General features: G+C 39.7%; 2 protein-coding genes across 5 annotated transcripts; one reads left to right on the top strand and one right to left on the bottom strand.

Annotated features, from left to right (window-relative positions):
- The first annotated feature begins 306 nt into the window (after positions 1-306).
- On the top strand, positions 307-4,919 carry LOC104815255 (transcriptional corepressor LEUNIG-like). 4 transcript variants are annotated; one of them, XM_010543588.1, is made up of 16 exons: positions 307-466; positions 548-630; positions 713-789; positions 900-987; positions 1,067-1,142; positions 1,269-1,318; positions 1,594-1,896; positions 1,993-2,172; positions 2,421-2,666; positions 2,749-2,863; positions 2,984-3,093; positions 3,236-3,385; positions 3,551-3,706; positions 3,781-3,897; positions 4,230-4,439; positions 4,542-4,919. In XM_010543588.1, exons 1-16 carry the CDS (start codon positions 322-324, stop codon positions 4,683-4,685), a joined length of 2,250 nt encoding a protein of 749 aa, XP_010541890.1. In that variant the 5' UTR covers positions 307-321; the 3' UTR covers positions 4,686-4,919. The 4 variants fall into 4 exon arrangements, with proteins under 4 accessions (XP_010541890.1, XP_010541889.1, XP_010541888.1 ...); XM_010543587.1 differs by having other exon boundaries at positions 307-630; positions 718-789; positions 904-987; XM_010543586.1 differs by having other exon boundaries at positions 307-630.
- Positions 4,920-5,169: 250 nt separating this feature from the next.
- LOC104815254 (acetyl-coenzyme A synthetase, chloroplastic/glyoxysomal) lies at positions 5,170-9,821 on the bottom strand. Its single transcript, XM_010543585.2, has 18 exons — positions 9,215-9,821; positions 8,947-9,090; positions 8,700-8,855; positions 8,468-8,590; positions 8,202-8,370; positions 7,923-8,005; positions 7,705-7,806; positions 7,541-7,629; positions 7,353-7,443; positions 7,126-7,239; positions 6,846-6,922; positions 6,678-6,756; positions 6,494-6,562; positions 6,214-6,389; positions 5,980-6,036; positions 5,802-5,892; positions 5,614-5,712; positions 5,170-5,517 (listed from the first exon to the last, which is right to left on the bottom strand). Exons 1-18 carry the CDS (start codon positions 9,389-9,391, stop codon positions 5,332-5,334), a joined length of 2,082 nt encoding a protein of 693 aa, XP_010541887.1. The 5' UTR covers positions 9,392-9,821; the 3' UTR covers positions 5,170-5,331.
- Between the last annotated feature and the right edge of the window lie 1,844 nt (positions 9,822-11,665).

Genomic DNA, 11,665 nt, shown 5'->3' with positions numbered 1-11,665 from the left:
TATATATATATATATATATATATATATATATATACACATAGATATAGTCTAGATACCATTGATTCATTTACTCAAGTCCTCTCCATGAACTGATGTATATTCTTCTAGATTTACAAAGCTCAAATACCCATTGTCATTTTGCATGGTAGTACCGTTTAGAGTTCAAACATGGAACTTAATTAATGATATCAGATGATGAAGGTCGTTTTCTAGTTCAAGAAATTCTGTGGTTCCACGGGGTACTTTCTTTTTCTAGTAGAAGGTATTCCACAAGGAGATTTCTTTTAGAACTCAAGTGTGAACATCGAAACAAAAAAACCTATGTTGCAGAATCAAATGCTCAAGCCGCGGGACTTGCAGCAGCAACAACAGCAGAGACAGCCCCAACACAATCAGCAAATGTCGATGTCACAAGTTATGCTACAGAGAGCGGCCCAGCAGCAACAACAGCAACAAAGACGGGATGGTAATGGCTCACTTCAGCTCGGAACTTCGGGTAATTTTATGGGCAGTGAAAACCATATGAGTCAGAGTTCTTCGACTTCAGGTGCCCTGGCTGCAAAGGCATATGAAGATAGGCTAAAGCTTCATCTTCAGAGGGATTCCTTAGTTGATGATGCTCCTTTGAAGGTAGCACGTCAAATGCTTCCAAAGTATCTTCTTTCTTTGTTTCTCTGTTGATGCACGTTGTGAAATGCCGTTATTGATGCAGCATAGTACGGGCCAGATTTTGGATCCGAATCAAGCCTCAGTACTGAAAGCAGCTGCAATGGGTGGGCACACTGTCGGGTATCCATTTGATTAATTTGTATACTTAATGCTATGCTAGCAAGAATGTTGTGTTTTGTTTAGTTTATTAGTGATGTTTAATCTGGTAGCTGCTGATATAAATCATTCAGGCAGACCATGCATGGTACCCCCAGGGCTATTTCTGGAAATCTACAACAAGCTCAAATTCGGAATCAACAGCTGCCTGTATCCACACAGGCATTTACTTCCTTTGACCACCCTTTTCAGAGTTTTGTATGATGTTTCCTATAATCTCTGATTATAATTTTGTGGACAGGACATGAGAAATGAGGTGAACTCAATGATGAATGCGAGAGGTATAGCGCCTGATGGATCATTTGACGGGGTCCATGGTACTATTTCTTTAGATTGTTTACTTTTTGTTGCAGATGCTATTAGGTTACTGGTTTCAGTTCTTTCTCTGATCTCAATTTAGCTTATATTCTTCTATTCTTAGGAACCTTGGTTTGTTATTTCAGGAACAAATCCCCGTGGTGGCAACTTGACTTTGAAAGGTTGGCCTTTGACTGTAAGTTTTTCTTTTCTTCATCCACTGGCCACTTTGGCATAGTTTCACACATATATTGCTACACTGACTCTGTGAGTAGATGCTGGCACAGTTAAACTTAGGAATATAACTGTGCTGTGAGTCAGAACATGTTGAACGTACTAACTTCGGCCATTGTTCTTCTGAGCCGTTGATTTTTTTATGCCTTCTGTGTATATCATGTATTCATGTGGCTTTTTTAAGGGACTTCAGTAGCTCTCTTTTTATATGCTGATTGCGAGTTTTTCCGCTTTCAGGGCCTTGATCAAATCAGAGCAGAGATTCTTCAGCAACAGAAACCTCTGTTTTCTCCTTCCCAGGCTTTTAGCAACCTCCCATTGCAACAACAGCTGTTGCTTCAGGCGCAACGGAACTTGACATCGCCATCTGCAAGAGATTTAGATGTTAGAAAACTGAAAATGCTTCTTGGCGATCAGAGCATGGGCCTTGGAAAGGATGGCCCACTGAATTCTGTTGGTGATGCTGTCCCAAACATAGGATCACCAACTCAACTGGGCTGCCCTTCACTGCCTCGTGGAGATCCTGAAATGCTACTTAAGGTTCAGTATTTGTTTTCCGCTTCCAAGTTCCTTTGTTCTGTTTTGTATGCTAGATAACGAGGCATCCTGTGACAATCATATAATCATATATTTCAGCTACAACAGCAACAGCTTCTGAAAAATAGCCAGCAGGCCACAAACTACCAACAAGACCAGCTTTTGAGTCAGCATTCTCGGATTTCAGGCCACCTTCTTCAGCAACCAGATAAGGCTATTGGCTCGGTCAATGTGATTATGGATGGTAACATGGCCAACACTTTCCAGGGCAGCGAACAGGTGACAGCTTCGCAAGCTATTTTGCATTCCGATGCTAAATACTCAGTTTTGTGAATGTAATATGAGATGGTCCGTGATTTTGACTATTTACTGTTTTAGGCTAGATTATTCTTTTGTGGACATTCTCTTACATTTATTTTACCTTTTGATCTTGATTTATTCTTAATCTGTATCAGCTAAAACATTGATTGCGTTGGCAGAAATGAACTCTTGGTCTTTCTATAAGTAAAATTAATTGTTTGTGATAGGCGTCAAAGAATCAAATGGGAAGGAAAAGGAAACATCCGGCATCTTCATCAGGCCCTGCAAATAGCTCGGGAACTGCTAATACGACCGGACCATCCCCTAGTTCACCATCATCCCCTTCAACCAATCAGACACCGGGAGAGGGTATGTCTAGGTCTACGTTACCACCTACTGGTATTGCATCAAAGTCGATGCTGATGTACGGTTCTGATGGTGTTGGGTCCCTTCCATCGGCATCAAATCAACTAGTAAGATTTTTCTAGATGCTTCTGGAAGCGTGATCAGCGACTGTTCAACCTGTTCCTTCTGCTTATTTATAATCAATTGCAGGCCAATATGGAGCGTTTCGTAGATGATGGAACTTTAGATGATAATGTGGATTCATACATAGCTAACGATGATGTTGAACCTAGAGATGGTGGCAGCAATACTAGTATCGGCAAAGGTAAATTTAATAAAAATCCATATTACTTCCATTTTCATTCTTCATTCTTTCTACCCTATAACAGGTATAATGCAAACAGAATGGATGTTTTGGGTTTTGTGATTGGTACTATATTATCAGGTTTCACATTTACCGAGTTCCAAAATATTTCTGCAAGCACAAGTAAAATTGAATGCTGTGATTTCTCATCTGATGGAAAGCTTCTTGCAACCGGTGGCCATGACAAAAAGGTGTTTGCTTCGTATACATAACGTTCTGTATTGTAGCAGCATCTCAAGGCATTCAAACCACATTTGAGCCCTTTCTTATCAAATCATTCATTGGTTGAGATACCTGCAACGGGAGTTTATGCCTGACTTTGGCATCATGCAGGGTGTGTTATGGTCTACAGACTCGTTTACAATGAAGTCTACTCTTGAGGAGCATGTTCAGTGGATTACAGATGTCCGTTTTAGTCCTAACGTCTCTCGGCTTGCTACATCGTCGGCTGATAAAACTGTCCGGGTCTGGGATGCTGACAATGTAAGTAGCAGACTAGTAATTCCGCCCTTTTCCATTAGATTAATCTAAGGGCCTTTTTAAAAGATTAGGAAGAAAGTCCAAGATAATTAGTTTGTGAGAATGCATACTGTAAATTAAACTTGTGATGCTACTGTTTCTTGGCAATTCTCGTGTTTCATTTCCCAGCCAGGATATTCTCTCCGCACATTCACGGGACATTCAACGACTGTCATGTCATTGGATTTCCATCCGTGTAAAGAGGACCTTCTCTGTTCTTGTGATAATAACAGCGAAATACGGTACTGGAGTATAAAGAATGGAAGCTGTGCTGGAGTTTTCAAGGTACAAAAATTTTGAAATCGTTGCGAAGTCTATCCAAATGCAAATGTATGTGGTGTTAAGCGAGTCTTATACAGGGCGGTGCAACACAGATGCGGTTTCAACCAGGAGCTGGCAGGATGCTTGCAGCTGCAGCTGACAATTATGCATCGATACTTGACGTAGAGACTCAAGTTTGCAGGTGCAAATTGCAGGTTTGTTTTGGTGCTGCGGCATGACTCTAGCTCTAGACTTTAACAACTTCGTACACTAAATATTACCATGCAATGAGAATTTTTCTGGTAGTATGAGAAACATGGAAATATTGATAAAGTTTAAATGACAGAAACGAAACATTTCATCCGAGAAGCTTAGCTAGATAATCGTAATAGTGATTTTCCAAGATGTAACATGCCTTCTTTGCAACTGGATTTGTTCAATAAAGGATAAACTACTGATCTTTTGAGAAACAAGAACCATTTTTCTCAGCTTCGCATGATCCATATAATACACTGTATCATCACTGATTTGCAATTCCTTGCTGCAGGGTCACAAGGGCCTCGTGCACTCCGTGTGCTGGGATCCGTCTGGGGAATATCTTGCAACGGTCAGCAACGACATGATAAGAGTATGGTCCATCGGGTCGTCGAGCAGCAAAGGTGAGTGCATTCATGAGCTGAGCTCAAGCGGGAACAAATTCAACACCTGCGTGTTCCATCCCACATATACTTCCGTGCTGATTATCGGTTGCTATGAGGTAAGATCGATTTCTCAAGTCAGGTATCACTCTCTTACCGAACATAGGCACTGAACAAGGCTATGTTTTGGTGTGTATGTCACAATCCAATGCCTTGTGAAGACACTGGAGCTGTGGGACATGGCCGAGAACAAAACAATGACGCTGCATGCCCACGAGAAGCGAGTTTCGGCGTTGGCGGCCTCGAGCATAACGGGAATGGTTGCTTCGGCGAGTCATGATAAGTTTATGAAGATCTGGAAGTGATTTTTGGGGAGGTTTCATCATCTGACTCAGTGCTGTTCTTCACTAACTTGGTTTGGGTATATGGGTTTTGGGTTGGGGATTCTTAGGAGAAGGCATGCATCTGATGAAACTTTTGGAAAAAAAAAAGGTCCCACTATTAAATCCTTGTCTATAAGATATTTCTTTTTACGAACAATACCAGGTTATGTAGAAGTCCTGCATTTACAAATCAATTTTATTCATCTCTTCACGCGATTTGAGAGACCTCAGGTTCCCAAGCCACAACTGTTCACTGAGAGATTTTGGTGTATTTGACAACCAAATTAAACATGGAAGACATCGAGAAGATGAGATCTCAAACATGTATTTAGTATAGGGCAGTCTGGTGTTGGACGGGGGACCGGGAAAGGGTGCCAGCACAAGGTGTATGGTAGACAAACTTGTATTTATTGACTCATGAAATTTAAGAAATGACGAAGCCTTGACAACTGAAACACAACACGAGTGTCCAAATTGAAACCCTGTTGGTTTCAGGCTTATTAGTATCCGACAGCACAACGAATAATTTACCTAAGTCGAGACAGAGCACAAACACAATCGTGTCGTGTTAACAATGCAATATGGTTTTTGTGGGTTGAATGGGAATGCCAGAAAAAAAAAAAATCATTCAAACATCAGCAAGAGCAATAAGTTGATCGACTACACCGGGATCTGCGAGTGTGCTAGTGTCTCCGAGCTCGTCTAATTGCCTCGATGCTATTTTCCTCAGGATTCTACGCATTATCTTTCCACTTCTCGTCTTGGGAAGACCCGGTGCCCAATGTATTTTGTCTGGTGCGGCAAATGCCCCGATCTGAACGGAAACATTCCCGAGCATGGTGGTTTTAGTAACTATGTTCGAGATATAACACTCGTTGGTTTTACAAGAGCAAGCTTAAGAGGGTCGAACCTGATTTCGGACAGCAAGTACGAGGCTTTTCCGGAGTTCTTCACTGTATTGAGCACTCTCCACGAGAGTGACAAACGCGTAGATGCCTTGACCTTTCACCTGTTACGAACCAGAAACATAGTAACTTTCATATCGAAATCGGACCAATATGTGCCCACAAAAACATGCGCAGTTATTTGTCCCTATACCTCATGTTCGATACCAACAACAGCGGCTTCTGCGCATTTGGGATGTGACACCAGAGCAGACTCCACTTCCGCAGTACCTATCCGGTGACCACTGCGCATATTCATGAGAGTTTTGAGTGCCGAAGAGGACATCAAGGGTTTTGGAGAAACTTTTTCAATCTGTAAATTTGAGTTGTACCTGACATTGATAACATCGTCAACCCTTCCTGTAAGCCAATAGTATCCATCCTTGTCTCTGGAACACAAACATTAAACTTATATCAACCATGTCAATCAACATGTGTTGTGTTGTGTGTATAATCAATTAAAAAAAACATTTTTCTACCACCCAATACAAAGTTGAAAAGAGACTGACTCCATACCTAAAAAGTGTTGGTAGAAAGAAAACAACTAATTGGAAATAGTTCCTGACCTGCTGCATCCGTCACCACTGAAATAATATCCAGCAAAAGGTTTGAAGTACGTAGTCTCATATCTTTCATGGTCGCCATACAGAGTTCGAAATGCCCCAGGCCATGAACTTTTCACACATAGATAACCGCTGCACTCACCCTCAATTTCATTGCCTTTTTCATCAACTATCACAGGCTGCAGCAAGGGGCAGAAATTAAGGCATTAGGAAGACAGAATACCGAAACAGGGAAGCTAATCAGATTATACCCGCATTTGTGCTGTTACTGTCAGTCACTAACCTGCACTCCAAAGAAAGGAAAAGTTGCAGAACCAGGCTTCTGTGGCCAAGCACCTGGCAATGGAGTTATCTGCCATGAAACATGGTGTACTGTGAATGAGAAGGAGATAGATGGACTCAGAGAGGGAGAGAGAGAGAGGGGGCAAGGTTGAGAAAGAGGGAGAGAGAAAGCGGAAGAGAATCACCATGAAGCCACCAGTTTCAGTTTGCCACCAGGTATCTGAAATGGGACACCTTGAATCACCGACTACATTGAAGTACCATCTGCAAGAAGAAAAAGCAAACCTTTAAAGCATTTTATTCTCAATTCCCATGATACGTGCAAAGGGGCAAAAGACAATAGAGCTGCAAACCTCCAAGCACTGGGATTGATAGGCTCGCCCACGCTTCCAAGGATCCTCAGTGATTTACGAGAATGACGTTTTACATACTGGAACAATCATAATAATTTGAAAACAATACAATAAGGACCCTGAAGAGAATTCTTTTTCCATAAGACCACTAGAATTTAGAAGACAGACAAAAATTTGGTGTACTTCGTTTCATGTTGCATGCAGAAGCATTTTATAGTACTGGTTTACCACAAATAGAGTAATATATATACATATATATATGTGTATATATATATCTTGCCTCATCTCCATCACGCATGAGAGACCGCACCAATGTTGGGGCAGTGTAAAATATGGAAACTTTGTATTTGTCAACAATTTCCCAAGAACGTCCAGAATCGGGATAGTTTGGCGCCTGTTCCGGACCAGATGAGAATATCAAGACACATTAACATCTAATGATACACGAATGCATTGGCAGGCCGAAGTTTAAACTTGGCAAACAGATTAAATATCCAAATGAATTACCCCTTCAAAGACAACGACAGTGGCTCCATTTAGCATTGGGCCATAAGTAACATAGCTGTGGCCAGTTATCCAACCGCAATCAGCTGTACACCTAAATTACAGAAAGAAAGACAAATTACCATTGACTGAGAAACTTCAAATCTAAAGGATTAAAAGCCTAAAAGGTGGAGATTGGTCTCCAATGATACCAGTAGACATCTGATGATTTGTAGTCAAAGGCATATTTGAACGTTGTAGCAGTGTAGACCATATATCCTCCAGTCGTGTGAAGGACACCCTTTCAAGAACTCATATCAGAGACAGCACATGACCCACAGCAAGCTAACAATTCAACCTAAAGGGCCAAAAGTACCTTCGGCTTCCCAGTGCTTCCACTGGTGTAGAGCAAAAACAGGGGATCTTCCGCATCGACCCATTCCACCTCACAGGCTGTTGCATAGTTGGGGACAACATCCTGCAAAGAGCATCACCGCCGACCAACAAAACAAATTCCGACTGAGTTTAAGGATGGTTCGCAAAAATAAACAGAAAGGATGCATTTTACCAATTAACGAATGACCTAACAATCACCTGCCACCACACATCTCTTCCTTTCTGCCATTCAGTGTTTTCCCTTGTCAAGGCTGATGAGTTGTCATAGGTCAAACATACATCTGCTTGCAGTTTGAAGACAGACAAAACAGTCACATAATCATAAGTTATGAAGAGATTGACCTGACAAGCAATAGAGCAAGAACATGCAAAGGACAACTGCGAAACAGTTAACTGAAGCAGAGAAGAGTAAACAACAGTTAAAGGAAGAGTTAGTAGTACACAAATTTTTAATCAGAAGTTCGATATATAACTAACCTACAGAAACTCCATTCTTGGAGGACTGGTCAAGGGCAGCATCAACAATATCTTTAAGACGTATGATCTTAGGACCTCTTTTAACAGCATTGCACGTCAATATTGCTTTGGGCTTACAGTCCAAGATTCTTTGGGCAAGAGAATCAGCAGAAAATCCAGCAAAAACAACCTAGGATGAGGATGAAAGGAATTTAGGACAAATGAACGTGTATAGTGAACTGTGCAAAAGATTCATACAGAGGAATGTAAATGGTATTGCAGAGTACCGAATGAACAGCTCCGATCCGTGCACACGCAAGCATAGTAATTGGAAGTTCCATCAACATCGGCAAGTAAACCACAACTGCATCCCCCTTCTTCACTCCGATATCTTTCAAGTAATTAGCAAGCTGTAACAAGGGATCCACGAAGAGAGAATTTAAGGAAATGCCAGTGTTTTGGAGAATGCAATAGGATGCCCGGAGAGGAAGGACAGGACGGTGGTGTAGCCATTTCTACCTGGCAAACTCTGTGAAGTAGCTCGGAATAAGTTAAGGAGGTGCCGAAACCGGGTTCATTGCTTTCCCAGTAAATGGCGGTTTTATCACCAAGACCTGCTTCAACGTTTCTGTCCAAGCAATTGTAGCAAATGTTGGTGATTCCTCCCTTGAACCACTGGTTTGCATATGATCTCAGGCAATGTCAGGACCCTTTTTAAGGACAATAAAATACTTCAATCCAAACATAGATGAAGAAGAATCCCGACCTCGATATGGATAGGGCCTTTCCTGACATCCAGATTTTCAGACAAAACTCGATCACCCCATTTCTGCTTCCAGTAAAACTCAGACGCAACGTCAGACCAGAACCCAGCCGGATCTTCGACCGACCTTCTATACATCTCCGAGTACTGAACGAAACGAAAACAACAGCGAACAGAGAATTGAACAACAAACCAGACGAGATCTACTTTCTATTTGTCCCATCGCCTAGATTGAAGAAACAGGCACACAAGAGACGGACAGAGAGTGAACCTTTTGGGGAGAGGGAACGAGAGCTTGGCGGGAAAAATCCTCGCTAGGGAAGATGAGATCATTCTCCTCAGAGGCAAGAGATTCGCCCAAAACAACAGCGTTCAAATGAGAGATCTTGCCGGCACCGGATGGGATCTCCGACATGGACTCGACATGCCTGAGGCGGTCGGTAGACATCCTTCTCCGGAAGAGACGATTTGCCGACGATGATTTCCCGGTGAACGGTAAAAAAAAAGGGGGAAGGGACGAAGAAGATGAGTCAAAGTCAGCGACGGAACGCCTCCGATGTCCCAGAGAACCTTATAAGCAGACCGAACATGTCCGGTCACCACTACTCGATCATCATAACTAAATTCTCCGGTTTTTATTATTTTATTTTATTTCAATAATTCACGGGGATGTTGAATTGAATATTCGCAGACATACAGTTAGGTGCACGATTTTTTTTCTTTTTTTTTCATACTGAAATTTGTACAAAGCAGAGTATTCCTGCAGCTTATATTATATATAGCCTTTGTACTATAAGCCTATTTTTGCATAAAATGATTATTTAACGAATAAATAAAATCGAGTCCTTATCGTCCGACCAAATGGGCAGATTCACGGCGGCGGAGCAGAAGAGAGGAGAGAAAACACGGCGGCGATGAAATTTCCCGGCGACAGAAATAAGAGACCACATGAACGTGCGTATACATCTCTCTGTGACCAGTCTATCAATTGCGTTCTCCCAATTTTGCACTCAAAGTCCTTATACTATTAAGCATTTCTTGTATTGACACCTAAATTCTAACGGATTCTTAATTTAACCCCAGAGTTTCACAAATTTTGTTAGGAGAACATTTAGTTGAACGAAGCACGGAACGAACCACAGTCTTTCGGGAAACTAGATATTTTTTTATGATCCAAAATAAAATTTGTTCTCTAAATGGAAACTTGTGTGTAAAATGGATTTTTTTTTTGGTTAAAGTAAAATGGATTTGTTGCCCCATATATCACCTTAAATTCTTTGATTTTGGATTCAAACTAGTATAATTTGTTTTTTTAATAAAAAATATTAATTTATCTCGCCTTATCCACAATCCAAACAAACGGATTAGGAAATTTAAAATAAATACAATAAAAAGGTATTTCGATCTAAATTGCATTTTAAAAATTATATTTAAAATCAAATACAAATTGTCAACATCAACATCAAATAAAAATACAATTAAAAGAAGAAAAATATAAATAAAATAAAATTATAATAACACTAATTAGTATATCAAAATAAAATCATAAATTTTAGGTTCAGCGAGTTGATTTGTTTGTTTGGGGCTAGCCACAAGCTGGCTGGTAGGGGTGGACGTTTCAACCCGTAATCCGGGGGTTTGGGGTTATCCGGTTTAACAAGTATCCGGAGAAAGGGTACCCGGATATTAACGATGATGAGACTGGGTTTAACGAGGCCGAGTTTTTGACCCCCGGGTCCGGATTCGGTTTCGATTAACTCATAACGGGTACCCCCGGATACCCGATATATTAATTAAAAATTAAAATATCTTTATATTTATAACATTTATATAAGGTATTTTATTATTTATTAAAATATTTTTATTTTATTTAATTGTTTTCTATATTCTCAATCTTTCTAATTTATGAAATCGAATTTATAATTTATAAAATAGAGTTTTGAATGTTGTTTAAATTATTTTTATTGAATTTTATAAATTATAGAATATTTGAATTATTTATTTATGAGATCCGGGTACCCGTGAGTACGAGACTGAGAATCTCATTGAACCCGGGTTAGGGGTATCCGGATCTCATGAAACCAAGAATGAGATAATTTTTTCGTAAAACCCGTGATGATGAGACCGAGATCGGGTTTCCTAAAAAATGAAGATACTCGATCCCCCTACTGGCTGGCCGCCAAGAAATTTTTTTTTAATACAGAAAATGGGTTGGATGTGTACCTTAATCTATTTTGCACCCAATTATCTTACAGAAAATACCCTTGAAATTAGATTATCAATTAGAATAAATATTTAGGTTAGAGGGCTCTCATGTTATTACGTTATACACCAGACAAATATTAATTATTTAATATTTTTTTATTAGTATTTGATATTGTTAAATAGTCGAAAATTTATCTTTTCGTTTTATTTCTTTTAGAAAGTGTAACGTAATTATCTTTTGGTTACAAATACGGTATAAAAAGTTATAAAACGTTAAAAAAATATCCGATTATTTTTTGTTAAAAATATTTGTAATTATCTTTTAATATCGTATTCGAAACTTCATAAAATATTTTACTGTTATTACTTGAGATTTGAATTCTATTGTGATTCGGTTGTTGTTTAGAAGTATTTTTATTTTTTAAGAAATTTTCATTTTTGGTTTTATTTTGGATAAATTTCAATAAACTTAATTTAATATAAATTATATAAAATATCTAGATCAAATCCCTTTAAA

This window comes from Tarenaya hassleriana, unplaced genomic scaffold (genome assembly GCF_000463585.1).
Source record: "Tarenaya hassleriana unplaced genomic scaffold, ASM46358v1 Cleome23, whole genome shotgun sequence".
Classification (NCBI taxonomy): domain Eukaryota; kingdom Viridiplantae; phylum Streptophyta; class Magnoliopsida; order Brassicales; family Cleomaceae; genus Tarenaya; species Tarenaya hassleriana.
The sequence above is the reverse complement of the archived record's forward strand: the minus strand, read 5'-3'. Positions and strand labels throughout refer to the sequence as shown.